The sequence below is a fragment of the Neophocaena asiaeorientalis genome, unplaced genomic scaffold, assembly GCF_003031525.2.
Source record: "Neophocaena asiaeorientalis asiaeorientalis breed wild unplaced genomic scaffold, Neophocaena_asiaeorientalis_V1.1 scaffold363, whole genome shotgun sequence".
Lineage (NCBI taxonomy): Eukaryota > Metazoa > Chordata > Mammalia > Artiodactyla > Phocoenidae > Neophocaena > Neophocaena asiaeorientalis.
Genome location: NW_020172006.1, coordinates 414065 through 429847, shown reverse-complemented (window position 1 = coordinate 429847; position 15783 = coordinate 414065). Strand labels below are relative to the sequence as shown.

Genomic DNA, 15783 nt, shown 5'->3' with positions numbered 1-15783 from the left:
AAGAGGTGGAGGAAACTGAGAGCTGGGAGACCTGGGGTGGGGTGGGGTGGGGGGGCTGGTCCTGTTCAGGCAGCCTCTGTGGGGCCTCAGTTTCCTTACCTGTGCAATGAAGGGCTTGACATTTTGTTTGTGACTCTGGCATTTTCAGGCTGTCAAACTGCCTTTTGGACAGGTGAGTTGGTAAAAGCCCTAGAATGGACTGCAGAAATGTCCCCCTCAACACTGTAGGAGATAGGCAAACTTGGGAAACAGACCTTGGAGGCAAACTTGGGAAAAAGACCTTGGTACCCTGTCTTCCAGCCAGTCTTTTGAATGGCATCTTACTGGGCTGCTCAGGACCCAGTGGCTTCACAGACGAGGCAGAGGTTGAGAATGCTGATTATTTTAGTGTTGAGTGTAGGTATATTGGGTGTAGGGAGATGGGGTTGGGAAGAAGCAGATCAAGGTATATTAATGGTTTTTCTCCAAACTGGCCAATTGTTCGATACTTGGGCATAAAGCTGCTTTAAACTTGGCTGTCTTCTCTGGAGCTTCCTCCGTACTCCGTCAAGCTAATGACAGACCTTGAGGCTGTGTAATGTCTTAATCACTATAATTCTTTCCTTTTTGATCATCTGAAACTAAGAAACACATGTCAGGCCTGATACTAACCTACCTTGATTATTTTGAACTGCCTTCCTCCCCCCAGTTGTTCTGTGACTCTACCTCCTTATCATCTTCTCCCCACTTTTCTTTCTGCTTCCTACTCCTGAACATTTTTCCTGTCCTGCGCTCTACCCACCTTTTCTCCCATCCCCACTTTCTCCATTCTTACTGCTCCCCTTTCTAATCCCTTTCCTCTCATGCTTCGCCTTTCTAATCCTTTCCCCTCCATAGCAGATTTTTCCTGATCACTATCTTATGTACCATCCCCATCCCTGTCCCTTCATATTCACACGAACTACTCTTTAATTTTTATTATGGACTTGACATTGTATATTTATTTGCTTATTTCTTTGCTTCTCTTACTAATCCATAAAGTTCATGAACACAGGGACTTTGTCCTGTTCAGCTAGATTAGTATTGGTACACCTTAGATGCTAAATAAATGTTTGTGGAATGACTGAATATGTGTGTGTGTGTGTGTGTGTGTGTGTGTGTGTGAGAGAGAGAGATTGATTAATGTAGCTGCTGAAGGAGGAGATCATTCCAGGTGAGAGGAGGGAGTACAAGCAAAGGAGTAGAGGGAGAAGAGAGAATGAGAGGATGGCTTTTGATGGGAGAAGGGTCACCTCCTTCATTGTAACTGGGTGGTACAGTGCAGGGAAGCATACAGATTTAGGAGTGGGAAGATAGAGTTCTTCTGCAAAGATTTCTGTTTTCTCATTGAAAGTTGGCTCATTGGCTAAGGGAAGGGGTGAATGAGAAGCCCAGTTGATGCTCATTTGAGGCAAGGTAATCATAAGTAGGGAGAGCCTCATAATTTTCAAGCTAAAACAGTCAACCAGGTAATGTTCTCTAGGATACTCAGCTCTTTCAATATAGAGACAGTTTGGAGAGAGTTGAGCTCAACCATCCCAAAGCTGGGATTTTGTCAATTGAATTTTGGAAAGGGAGAGAAGGCAAGGGGGTTGATTGTTCTTGTTTTTGTTTTTTATCAGATTTACTTTGCCTCAAATGAGCATCAGCTGGGCCTCTCATTCACCCCTCCCTTAGCCAATGAGCCAATAGTTTATTGTTCATACTGTTATGAGCATGGGTGTACAGATAGCTCTTACAGACCCTGCTTTCAATATTTTGGGGTATATACCCCAGAAGTAGAACTGCTGGATCATATGGTAATTCTGTAATATTTTTAATTTTTTGAGGAACTGTTTGCTCTACTGTTTTCCATAGTGGCTGTACCATCTTATATTTCTACCAGTAATTCATAAGGGTTCCAGTTTCTCCACATCCTCACCAACACTTGTTGTTTTCTGGGGTTTTTTGATAGTAACCATCCTAAGGATATAAGGTGGTGTCTCGTAGTTTTGGCTTGCATTTCCCTAAATATTAGTGATGTTGAGAATCTTTTTTTTGTGCTTGTTGGCCATTCATGTATCTTCTTTGGAGAAATGTCTATCCAAATCCTTAGCCCATATTTGAATTGGGTTGTTTGTTTTTTTTGTTGTTGAATTTTAGTTGTGCAGGCTCAGCGGCCAAAGCTCACGGGCCCAGCTGCTCCGCGGCATGTGGAATCTTCCTGGACCGGGGCACGAACCCGTGTCCCCTGCATTGGCAGGCAGACTCTCAACCACTGCGCCACCAGGGAAGCCCAGGTTGATGGTTTTTGATGTTTAAGTGATTTTGTTGGACTATGTTTAGGGAAAAAAGAAAGTGATTGTAGTGGGGACTAACCGATAGTGGATTGGAGCTCAAAATAAAGTCTGGGAATTGTAGTGGAAGTTCTTGAACAAGTGAGCTACATGGATAGGAAGTTGTGTTTGGAGTATATATGATTCTCTCTAGATATTGGAGTCAGTGAACATTTTGAGGATAAGGTCCAGGGTGTGATCATGGGAGTGTTGGTTAACTTGGACTATAGGTCAGCAAATGAAATAGCCAGAGTATTGGAAGGGTCATCATTGTGGCTGTTGAATCACCTAGAATGTTAACTGGAAGGGTACAGAAGAACACTGATCTAGGGACCTTTGAGTGGAGTGTCCAGGAAGTAGGTATTAGGCAGCAAGGGAGTGTGATAGCAGCCAGTGGAGGCTACTCAAAGGAACAGAAGTTTTACAAGAGGAAGAAAAAGGAGTGGTTTGGAAATGGCACTGAAATTTAAGGACCACACTGATAGGTTGGATGTAAGAGAGAAAACAGCCTTCAGTTGAGAGAGGTGCTAGAGAAGTCTCTTTCTCAGGAGATAACTAAATTTCTTTTAAGGCAAAGAGGCAAGGGGAATGAGCCCATGACAAATGGGAAGTTCCAGAGGAAATAGTGGGAGGGATCCAGAGTCAGGAAAGGGTTGAGGAATTTGGTCAGATTAGAGGACATACAGGAAAGGTTGGGTATGAGAGTTTGGGTGGTCAAGGCTGTCTGAAGTAAATGGACACTGGAAGCTTGATTAAATTAGTTGTGATTCTCTTTTAAAGGAGAGAGGGCAGTCTATTTTCATTCTTTTGTTCCTAATACTTCCAAGAGAATATGTTCCTTTGAGGCAGCGTGTGGCAGTGTGGGAAATCATAGGATATGTTCAGGAAGATTGACTGGAAGATCATCTATCTAGGAGACAGCAGAATAGATTCCAGTGTTTCTTGGGAGGTTAAACTAGATCACCTTATTGGTTCCTTCAGCTCTCAGATTGTATGAGCCTCAGGTTTTAGTGATTATTTTCTCATTTCAGGCCATCCGTGGGGAGGGCTGGAGGTTTGAAGCTTAAATTTGAATTTTTCCCTTAACTATTGGGAATAGCTCAACGGGGGATACAAGTCAGGAATTTCCCAAGATGGTAGGAGGAGGATTATAAGACATTTGGTGCTGGTTTCTGTGAGTGACTCTAGTGACTATCTGCAGGGGTGATGGGGTGAGGAAGATGTGTAGTATTATTGGTAGGGGGGGGAGAGGGTGAAGGTATAGGGTCAACATAAGTTAATTTAAGTCTCTGACTCCAAATCTCTCTGCCTTTTCCATTTCACTTTGCTGCCTCTCATACCTCTCCAATTGTAGGAAGTTTTCCAGGTATTCTGTTTCATTGAGTGATCTTAGCTAAGTTGCATACCCTTATGGGTTTCATGTTAGAACTATGAAATAAAGATTTGAAACTAGCTGATTTTTCAAGATCCTTCCAACTCCTGTGTTTTTCTTCTCTAAACCAGGCTGCATTTTAGTCAGTGAACCGTTACTAATTACCTAGTTGTGCCAGGTCTGTGCTGGGTGGGACTCGGGGACATAGACATTAATCAGACTTAGTTTTGTCCCTTGACGTGTTCATGGTCTGGTGAGGTTGATATCATGAAATATGGAACCTGCTGCATAGAATTATGTGTAAAATGCTATTAAATTTGGGGCAAGGTAGAAATAGGAGGGCTGTGTGAAGGTTTTGTAGAGGAAGTGAATCAAGCGGGGTCCTGAAGAATGAGTAGGAGTTTTCTTGGCAGACAAGTTGGGACATTTTAGGCAGAGAGAACAGTGTGGGCAAAGGCAGTAGCCTGAAAGCAGATTGGGTTGGAATGACAAGTTTAGAGATAGAAGAGATGAAACTGGATAGATGAGTGGGGGATGAGAACAGGTGTTTTTTGAACATCTATTTTGTGTCAGGCAGCATGCTAGGAGCTTTTATATATGCTTTTCAATTCTCATGATAGCTCTGTAAAATAGACAATCCTATTTGTATTTTTAAAAAGAGGAAACTGAGGGTCAAAAATTAAAGTAGCTTTCCTAACAGCTCAGAAAGAGCTTCCAGTTTTCCTCCCTGCTACCTCAGCAGTTGCTTTCTTGTTGCTAAACCACTGCGAGTGGCTGGAGGCTGCATAGCGGGAATGTCTTTGACTTGTCAGAAGGACATCCTTCAGCAAATTCAAGACTGTAGCATTCCAGGCTTCTGCCAAGAAAACCTCCTGGCACAAATTAATTAAAGATCAGATTCTCATAACCAGGTGTCAAGGGCATGCAGTACTCCCCAGTCTTGGGTGGAGTGTTGAGCATGCCAGTCTTAGCAGCTCTGAGTTGTTGGAACTGAGAAATGTGATTAATACATGAGATAGGTTTTATTTCTTTTTTCCTTCCGCATCTTCATTTAAATAATGGCCTGAGGTAATATTAAAGGTTATCTAGTCCATTCCTTTGCCTCTAGAGTGAACAGTGAGGTATGGTATAGTGGAAAGAGAGGTGATTCTGCAGTCACACAGACTTCATTTCAGGTTCCTGCCTCTGCTCTCCACTAGCTGTGTGACCCTGGGTGGCTGGCAGCATCTCTGAGATTTTGCTTCTTCTGATTTGTTCACTCTTTTATCCCCAGCACCTAACACAGTCTGGCAAACAGTAGGTGATGAATAAATATTTACATGAATGAATGAGAAAAATAATACCAACCAAATAGATTTCCAGGTTTTCTTGTACACTCCATTAATGTTAGTGGTTATTGAAATATCAGCCCCAGGTGATGGCTGAAACCCTATTTGTAAAGACGGTTAGTCCAGGAGGTTCAATGGGGATACTCTTAAAAGAATTTTAGCAACTTTGTTAGGCAATTTAGAGAACTCTCCTAAATTCCAAGTCCCATTGTGTGAGCTCAAGGCACCACAGAGTCGTTAGTGCAGATGGATAGCAGCTGGTCCCCTCCTCCAGGGAACACTTCTTTTCTCATTGTCATCCCTCAGCCTTTTTTAATCAACAGCGTCATCTTTTATTTTTAACATGGGACATTCATTGTACAGTTCTAGAACTGCTCAGAAAGGGCCATTTTTCTGACTAGCGCTGTATGTATTGCAGAAAATGAAAGGTCCTCTGTGATTGCTGTGTCCTACTTTTTCACCTTCATGTTGCGTTCTACCACACTGTACTCTCACACGTTATTCCTGTGGTCTGGGATATATTTGCTGTCATCGTACTCTGTCAAAATCATTCATTTTATTGTCTGTTTTCCTTGGTCAAGGTAATATACCAATGCCTGGGCCTATCCCAGTCCCCGCTTTTTAATTAGGAAAATCTGAAACATACAGCAAAGTTGAAAGAATTTTATAGTGAATACCTGTGTAATCGACATGTAGATTCTTCTACCATTAACATTTTCATGTTAACTTGCTTTATCACATCCATTATATATTATATATTGACATGTATATTATATCACATCCCTATGTTCATCCACTAATGTATCCTACTTTTTAAAAATGCATTTCAGAGTAAATTGCAGATATTAGTATACTTCCTCTCTTAAGTACTTCATCTGGTGTTTTAAAAAGCTCCTAGGGAATTCTAATAGTCCAGAGTCAAAGACCACTAGTCTGACCTATTTATTCTTTAAGCCCCTACTCTTTCTTTTTTTTTGGCTGCACTGCGCAGCATGTGGGATCTTAATTTCCCGACCAGGGATGGAACCCATGCCCCCTGCAGTGGAAGTGTGGAGTCCTAACCACTGGGTCACCAGGGCATTCTCCTAAGCCCCTACTCTTAACACCACTTCTTCTGTGAAGCCTCACTGATGACCTCAGTTTAATATAGTCTTTCCTTTCTGTCTCTTCTGACATTTTACTGCTTGTACTATTCTACAGCACTGTTTACAATTGGCCTGACATTGTGGTTTTCTAGGTCCTGTCTGTCTTGCTTACTAGACCGTGAGAACCTCTAGAGTTGGGAACGTATTCATTTATTTATCTCTATATCCCTGGTTTCTGGCATAGCACCTTATGAGTAAGTACTCATTAAAAATTATTTATTTGAATTGTACTTGAATGAAGAGCCTACAAGTGCAGTAAAAGGTGTACATAACTTTCACATGGCTGATTTGAGGACCAAGAAATTATTTATCTTCTCTGTTGCTTAGCTCATGGCAGACATTTAGTAAATATCAATCTTAAGTCCAGCCCAAACATGTTTATGTATTTCTGTATTTGCCATTGGCTAGATTTGACGGATCTAAATGTAAATCAGAAGTAGCATAGTTTAGGTCAGAATAGGTACAGCGGGGTGAGAATTACCTCAAGTATAGTTGGAAAATCCTTTGGCAGAGAGTCAGAAGACTTGAGTTCCAGTCCCCACCTTTAAATTTCTGTGTGATCTTTGGCAATTTCTTTCTGCTTTTTGGACCTCCGTATTCCTGTTACGTGAGGGGGTCAGATTAGATGACCTCTAAGGTTGCTCTGGCTTTGATGTTATGTGTATCTTAAAATCTTTGATTATCTTGGCTGTGATTTATACTTGTGGCTGTGGAATCCAGATGTGGTAAAGTAGAAAGAAGTAATTGTTGGTGAACATACTCCTCTGAATCCCTGACTGGTTTTGTTCAGTATGTAAAGTACCTTGTACATACTGGCTACTTGAAAAGTGTTTTCTTTCCCTTTTTTCTACTCTAGCACTGTATCTTTATGCTTTTTATAGAAAAAGAAACATAAATCACTTCCCCTCCTTGGTTGCCTCTTGACTAGTGTCTGTCTAGAGACTGACTGCTCAGGAGGAAACAACAGTTTGCAGCTCATAGGTGAAGAGAGTTCTATTAGGACTATAGCTAGTAAATAACAGAACCAGGACTTAAACTTGTCTGATTTTAACTCCAGTCATCTTTTTACTATATCGCCCTGCCAGTGGCCCTTTTGAAACCTCACAGTGATCCTACATTTATTATAGAGTCATTCAGTTGATTAATAATTAGTACTTCAGTATAATTAGTTGCTTATAAATTATTAGGCTCCCTGAGCCTCTGGGGCATTGGTAACACATGGTCAATCTGTTTTTCTCTCTGTTATATCAGTTTGTCATCTAGGACAGATAAAGGTTAGTAAAGATTTTAAGATACACATAACATCAAAGCCAGAAGCAACCTCAGAGGTCATCTAATCTGACCCCCTCACGTAACAGGAGTACGGAGGTCCAAAAAGCAGAAAGAAATTGCCAAAGATCACACAGAAATTTAAAGGTGGGGACTGGAACTCAAGTCTTCTGACTCTCTGCCAAAGGATTTTCCAACTATACTTGAGGTAATTCTCACCCCGCTGTACCTATTCTGACCTAAACTATGCTACTTCTGATTTACACTTAGATCCGTCAAATCTAGCCAATGGCAAATACAGAAATATATAAACATGTTTGGGCTGGACTTAAGATTGATGAACTTTCATTCTAAATGTTGGCCTCGGGCTTAGCTTTATTCTGCAGCTTGTCAGAAGGCGTTGGCTTGTCATCCTTCCAAATCTTTGACCAGCAGAGATTGCTAGAAGATTTAATATATATTTGGTCATGTTATTCAAGAGCTGAGTGTATTTCTTGCAAATCAAAACTACAATGAGGTAACATCACACTGGTCAGAATGGCCATCATCAAAAAATCTAGAAACAATAAATGCCAGAAAGGGTGTGGAGAAAAGGGAACCTTCCTACACTGTTGGTGGGAATGTAAATTGGTGCAGCCACTATGGAGAACAGTATGGAGGTTCCTTAAAAAAACTAAAAATAGAACTACCATACGACCCAGCAATCCTACTCCTGGGCATCCGGAGAATACTGTAATTCAAAAAAAGATACATGCACCCCAATGTTCGTTGCAGCACTATTTACAATAACCTGGACATGGATGCAACCTAAATGTCCATCAACAGAGGAATGGATAAAGAAGATGTGGTACATACATACAATGGAATATTACTCAGCCGTAAAAAAGAACAAAATAATGCCATCTGCAGCAACATGGATGGACCTAGAGATTGTCATACTGAGTGAAGTAAGTCAGACACAGAAAGACAAATATCGCTTATATGTGGAATCTAAAAAAAAGGGTACAAATGAATCTTCTTTACAAAACAGAAGTAGAGTCACAGATGTAGACAACAAACTTATGGTTACCAGGGGATAAGGGTGGGGACAGATAAACTGGGAGATTGGGACTAACACATACACACTATTGTATGTAAAGCAGATAACTAATAAGAACCTGCTGTATAGCACGGGGAACTCTACTCAATACTCTGTAATGGCCTATATGGGAAAAGAATCTTAAAAAAAACAGTGGATATATGTATAACTGATTCACTTTGCTATATACCTGAAACTAATACAACATTGTAAATCAACTATACTCCAATAAAAATTTTTAAAAAAAGAATTCTTTTTCCTATCAGGATTGAAATTTTGGACTTGTTTTCCTATAAACAAAGTTTAGAATAGTGTAGGTTTTAAAATGTGCTAATTATTGTGCTAGGTATAGATGGACAAAATGACCTCTGCGTGGATCTATGAAGTGTAAAGAGAGTAAAGACTTGTGCAGAAGCCATAGGAAAGAACTGGATGGAGGGCTGCAGAGAAACTGGAAAGTAGTGTAAAAATATTAAGTCCAAGTAAGTTCAAAGGAAAGGTTCAAGAAGGCACAAACTTGTGTTCTGTGAGTATAGTTGAAAGTACTGGCAATGTTTAGCACTGAGAAAATAGATTTTGGGAGGTGGGGGGAGTCTTGAGAGATGATTTCAGGTACGTAAAGTTCTGAAGAGGCAATAGACTTTCGCTGAGCAGCCCTCATCTAGGATTTAGAAATAATAGATAGAAGTAGTGTTTGTTCATTTGTTGTTCATTTATTTATTCATTTGCTTGTTCATTTGTTCAACAAATCTTTACTGATTACCTGTTCTGTGCCAGGCCTGGTGTTGGGGATTGCGATGACTGAACTTTGTTCTTGAGGAGTTCATAGTCTTAAGTCTGGCAGGGAAGGGAAGTGCAGGGAGAGGCAAATGTGTAAACAAATAATTGCAATTCAGTGTGAGAAGATAAAACAATATAAGTGGGGGCTTCCCTGGTGGCGCAGTGGTTGAGAGTCCGCCTGCCGATGCAGGGGACATGGGTCCATGCCCCGGTCCGGGAAGATCCCACATGCCGCGGAGCAGCTGGGCCCGTGAGCCATGGCCGCTGAGCCTGCGCGTCCGGAGCCTGTGCTCCACAACAGGAGAGGCCACAACAGTGAGAGGCCCACGTACCGCAAAAAAAAAAAAAAAAAAAAAGGCAATATAAGTGAGAGCTCTCTAAATGAGGTCACCAAAGATAGAATAGGCTGACTTGTGAGACTGTAGATTTCCTATCACTGGAGGTTTTCAAGCACAGGCTAGATGACCTGGTCTGGAATGTGGTACAGAGTATTCAAACATTGTATTCCAACAACAGATTTTAGGTTTTAATAATTTAGAATTTTTTTTGAAAGTGGTGATCTACCACCTAGAGTTCTCCAAACACAGTGGAAGAACTGAGAAATGAAGAAAAGCCTTATCAGAAAGGTTGATGAAGCCTTTCTTTTTTTTTTTTTTTTGCGGTGTGCGGGCCTCTCACTGCTGTGGCCTCTCCCATTGTGGAGCACAGGCTCCGGACGCGCAGGCCCAGCAGCCATGGCTCACGGGCCCAGCTGCTCCGCGGCACGTGGGATCCTCCCAGACCGGGGCACGAACCCGTGTCCCCTGCATCGGCAGGTGGACTCTCAACCACTGCGCCACCAGGGAAGCCCTGATGAAACCTTTCTTGGTGCAATTCTGGGCTGTCATCCTGAAAAGGAGTAATATTCAATGAAGCTTTTGGCTGAAGGACCTAAGAGGCAAGGAAGGGCCTGCTTAGGGTATCAGGTGGCTGCAGGGAGTGTAATTTTGGAACTGGCAGTCTGGAGTGGGAAGGTACTCTTGAGAGCTGGGCCAGTAGAAATTCTCTTTGGGGGAGCTGAGGGACTTGAGTTGGGGCTGGGAGGGAAAGCAAAGACAAATCTGCAAAATGAAACTGGAAGAAATGGATAAAAAGCACACCACCCAGAGAGTTACTCTAGATTAACAAGATTGTCCTTGCTTACTTGATTTCTTTTGTTCAAAAATAGAAGTGAGGAGCAGTGGGTTTGTCAGAGGTAGGTCAGGATGAATTATATAAACAGATGAAGTTTAAATTTGATCTTAAAAGATGAGTAAGATTTTTATCAGTCAGAGGAGATGACAAGAAGCATTGGGGGTGGGGGGGGTAGGGCAAGAGGAGGGTAAGAGAGTACTTGGCAAATTCAGTAGAACAGAGATTTCTGAAGTGTGGTTTGAATGCAAGCTGTGTCCAGGTACAATGGCTTAGTTTGTGAGACAGTTCAATATCAAAGATTGCAAAGGACCTTAAAATTTCGTCTGTACTGAATTCCTTAAAGGCAAGGTATATAACTCTGTCAAACTTTTGATTAATAGAAATATTTATTGAATCCACTGTTGAGTTAGATACTATACTGGGCTGTTTTGGATTACAAAGGTGACAAAATCGTGCCTGACCTTTGGGTTACATTCTTCTGGCGAAGATAATTAAAACATAGTAAAAATAAATGTGATAACCTGGAAATATACCCATTGCCTTTGGAGTGTGGAGGAGGGGACCTTAACTTCTTGAAGGTGAGAACATTTCAAAAGGGCTTCATAGAAGAAATAGCAGTTGAGGGGCTTCCCTGGTGGCACAGTGGTTGAGAGTCTGCCTGCCAATGCAGGGGACGCTGGTTCGTGCCCCGGTCCAGGAGGATCCCACATGCCGCGGAGCGGCTGGGCCTGTGAGCCATGGCCGCTGGGCCTGCGCGTCTGGAGCCTGTGCTCCGCAATGGGAGAGGCCACAACAGTGAGACGCCCTTGTACGGCAAAAAAAAAAAAAAAAAAAAAAAAAAAAGCAGTTGAAGGATGAGTGAATTTGAGGATAGGGAAATTGGCATTCTAAGCAGAGGGAACAGCATGTGTAAAGGAATGAAAGTGTGAAAGCTACAGTATACTTGAAGAAGTTGGGTGTGGCTAGAGTATAAGGGGAATTAGAGGGAGTGGTAGTAGTGGGAAATGAAGCTGATGGTGGAATGGGTTAAACAATGGGAGGGCCTTTAAAAGCAAGCTAAGGAACTTTAGCTTTTATTCTGGGATGTCACTGAAGGGTTTTAAGTAGAGGTATGAGTGTTTTAAGATCACTGATGGCATGTGGAGAAAGGATTGAGGGAAAAAATGGATGCAAGGGATCATTTAGCTCTGCACTTACTAGAAAATGTTAAGACTCCTATAGATTTTGTCCATAGCATTTAAGTAGTTAACTTCTAAAGCAGTGGTATTCAATTCTGGCAGGCACTGGGATCACTAAGTTTTAAAATTATAAATTTTGGGCTTAACCCAGCCATACTAAATCAGAATTTATGAGGGTCATACAAGGACGTCTATATTTCTGAAAAGTTTCGATGATTATTACACTGTTGTTGTTTTTTTTTGATGATTAGAAACTTCAGTCTAAAAAGCACTATTGTGTTTGACTCTAAGGAGCTTACATTCTAAATAGTCATGGTTAAAGATATAATTTCCAGGGGCTTCCCTGGTGGCGCAGTGGTTGAGAGTCCGCCTGCCGATGCAGGGGACACGGGTTTGTGCCCCGGTCCGGGAATATCCCACATGCTGCGGAGCGGCTAGGCCCGTGAGCCATGGCCACTGAGCCTGCGCGTCCGGAGCCTGTGCTCCGCAGCGGGAGAGGCCACAACAGTGAGAGGTCCGCGTACCGAGAAAAAACAAAACAAAAAAAAAGATATAATTTCCATTGTAGCATGAAGAATAATGAGAAACTTTATTAACTCTGGATATATTCATATTTATCTATTGTCAAGCACACTTATTTAAGGTAATAACATCTATCTTCACTAAAACTAGTGGTTCCATGTGATAGGGATTTTTTTTCCTTTTCTTTTAGATTTTATTCCTTCTGTTTCCCGGAAGCACTGGAAATTGCCTGTAAATTCAGCACCATATAGGACAAGATGGTTAATGCATTGATCATCATATATTGATCATCATATATTTAGAACAAGGTCAAATTTTAGAGGAAGGAGATACTGGAGAGATGATAAAGGCCAGGGATCAGCAAACTTTTCTTGTAAATGACCAGATAGTAAAATATTGTAGGTTTGTGAACAACCTAAATATTTTAGGCCTGTTGCAACTACGTAGTATTGCCCTTAGAATGTGAAAGAAGCCATAGACAATATGTAAGTGAATGGATGTGGCTGTGTTCCAGTAAAACTGTTTACAAAACCAGCAGCTTTACTGACCATTGGTATAGTGATACAATTCCTACCAGAGAAGGAATGATGTTCCTAAGGTAACAAAATTAGAGCTTGGCAGAGAACTCACTATGTGGAATGCTGTTGGCAGTTTTATTTAATCTTCATGTGAATGACTGAATGGAACCCAAGTGGTTAAGGAATTTCTCTAAAGCTTGTTAAGTAGCACAGGGATTCATTCTCAGTTTAACTGGGCCAAATTTCTGCCTTTTAAATCACATCATGGTGGCTTTTTGTGCTCTCCAATGCCTTAGATAGGAGAATGAAGAAAAAAGCAAGAACCTTGTGAATTTTCAGCAGTGCTTGGCACAGAGTAGGTATTACATCTTTGAGTATGGTGGACTGAATAAGATAGCAGTAGTCATGGTATGCAGTGGAAGGGCTTGAGGTGGGTCCTGGAGGAAGGGTTGTAAAATTTGGATTCCTTTAAAATTTTCAATACCTATTTCCTTTTGCTCAAAAAATAATAAAAGAGTTATGTTCTTCTTTCTGATTCCAGTAGCTGCTGCTGGTGCTGACAATGTCGAATAACGGCCTAGACATTCAAGACAAACCCCCAGCCCCTCCGATGAGAAATACCAGCACTATGATTGGAGCTGGCAGCAAAGATGCTGGAACCCTAAACCACGGTTCCAAACCTCTGCCTCCAAACCCCGAGGAGAAGAAAAAGAAGGACCGATTTTACCGAGCCATCTTACCTGGTGATAAAAGTACAGTATTTCATTTCTTTCTCATCATTTGTATACTTAAAAAATTTTTTTGGTAACCTGAATATAATATTTGTCCCTTCCTTGATTTAATTTTCCTTTAATCCCTCTTTTTCTCATTAAATATTTTCCCTATTCCTTATCTTCTTTTCCTGAAATGACTGTGAAGTCAAATGGAAAATAGACCCATTATTATACTCTATTAACTATATCTGACCAAAATTCTAGGAAAATAATTATGCTCTTGCCAGATTTTGGGCAATCTGAAGCCATATATTTACTTACTTTTTAAGTTCTTAAACTGTTTATGACCTCACAAAATATAAGAAATATTGAAATGTCTTCATTTGGATATGGTTTTTCCCCCAAACTAGTTTCATTTGGAATGTCATCTTTCCAGATTCTTTTTTTTTTGAAAAATTAAATTAATTTATTTTTGGCTGCATTAGGTCTTCGTTGCTGCACACGGGCTTTCTCTAGTTGTGTTGAGCGGGGGCTACTCTTTGTTGCGCTTCGCAGGCCTCTCATTGCAGTGGCTTCTCTTGTGGCGGAGCCCTGGCTCTAGGTGCTCAGGCTTCAGTAGTGGTGGCATGCGGGCTCAGTAGTTGTCGCTCGCAGAGTTAGTTGCTCCGCGGCATGTGGGATCTTCCTGGACCAGGCATCAAACCTGTGTCCCCTGCATTGGCAGGCGGATTCTTAACCACTGCACCAGCAGTGCAGGGAAGTCCCTTGTATCCAGATTCTTTTTTTTTTTAATTAATTAATTAATTTTTGGCTACGTTGGGTCTTCGCTGCTGAACCCAGGCTTTCTTTAGTTGCGTTGAGCAGGGCCTACTCTTCGTTGCGGTGCACAGCCTTCTCATTGCAGTGGCTTCTCTTGTTGTGGAGCACGGGCTCTAGGTGCACGGGCTTCAGTAGTTGTGGCACGCAGGCTTCCGTAGTTGTTGCTTGCGATCTCTAGAGCGTAGGCTCGGTAGTTGTGGCACACAGGTTTAGTTGCTCTGCAGCATGTGGCATCTTCCCAGACCAGGGCTCGAACCTGTGTCCCCTGCATTGGCAGGCGGATTCTTAACCACTCTGCCACCAGGGAAGTCCCAGTACCCTTTCTCTTACTCTTTCATTGAAGCTAGGAGGCATAGCTAGTAGGCTACATGGTAAAGTCAGAATTAGGATTCTGAAACAGTAGGCCAAATATGTCAAGTACAGTGGTGAATTGCAGAAAATATGTTGCAGAAAAATATACCTGCATAACTACAGATCAGGGGAGATGGTAGATAATAGTATCATTAACCAAATAGGGAACACAGGAAGAGGAACAAGTGAGGAAGGTTGATGGTTGGAGAGCAGGAAAGATGATGACTTAAACGCATTGCATTTGAAGTGAAAAGATAATATTAGACACTTTGTATTTGAGACGTCTTGACATAGAGGTGTCTAATAGGCAGTGATCTTACATATAGGAAATGATTGTTGAAAAACTGAAATGAGAACTATTGAGGACTCTTATTGAGTACATTGGGCATGCATCTTTGTGTTTACCCTTTCCTCTACCCCACCTTCATGGTGAACTCTTTTGGGGTCTAGATAGAAGAGGCACACATAAGTTGCTTAACTTTGTTTTCTGGCTAATTCATTTATGTAGTAGCTGCCAACTTCCTAGGTGAGGGGCTATGATCTAGGTGATGTTACTCTACCATAGAATCTTCTCCCACATATATAGCCACTTTGTTTATCCCTCAGTTTAGATGTGTGCTTATTTTTAATATTGCACTTTATCAGCCATAATTCTTGATCTCTATAAATAAGTAGGCTTTCAGCCCAAGTTTCTACATGCAATAAGAAGGACTTTTAAAAATAAAAAACTGGAATTGTTCTTACTGACAAACCAGGAAGATGATGAGATTCCTGACCAATAGACATCATCAAAATTAAAACTTTTCTGCTTCAGAAAGAACAAGAAAAGATAACCCACAGAATGGGAGAAAATTTTCCCAAATCATATATCTGATAAGGACGTTATATCAAAAATATAAAGAGTTACTATATTACCAAAAATGAAAACATATGTCCACACAAAAACTTGTACATGAATGTTTACAGCAGCATTATTGATAATAGCTAAAAAGTGGGAACAACTCAAATGTTCATCAACTGATGAATGGATAAATAAAATATGGTATATCCATACAAAGACATATTAGCTGGTAACAAAAAGAAATGGAGTCCTGATCCATACTACAAAAGGGGGAACCTTGAAAACATTATTATTAGTGAAAGAAGCCAGTCACAAAGGATCACATACTGTATGATTCTGCTTATATGAATTTTCCAGGCAAAT

General features: G+C 41.2%; 1 protein-coding gene across 2 annotated transcripts in view; it reads left to right on the top strand.

The window, feature by feature from the left end:
• Positions 1 to 15783, top strand: part of PAK1 (p21 (RAC1) activated kinase 1) — a 147757-nt gene that overhangs the window by 70448 nt on the left and 61526 nt on the right. For both annotated transcript variants that reach the window (XM_024749686.1, XM_024749694.1), the window contains exon 2: positions 13238 to 13448. In XM_024749686.1, coding sequence (XP_024605454.1) covers positions 13259 to 13448 — 190 coding nt within the window. In that variant the 5' untranslated portion in view covers positions 13238 to 13258. The remainder of the gene's footprint in view (positions 1 to 13237; positions 13449 to 15783) is intronic.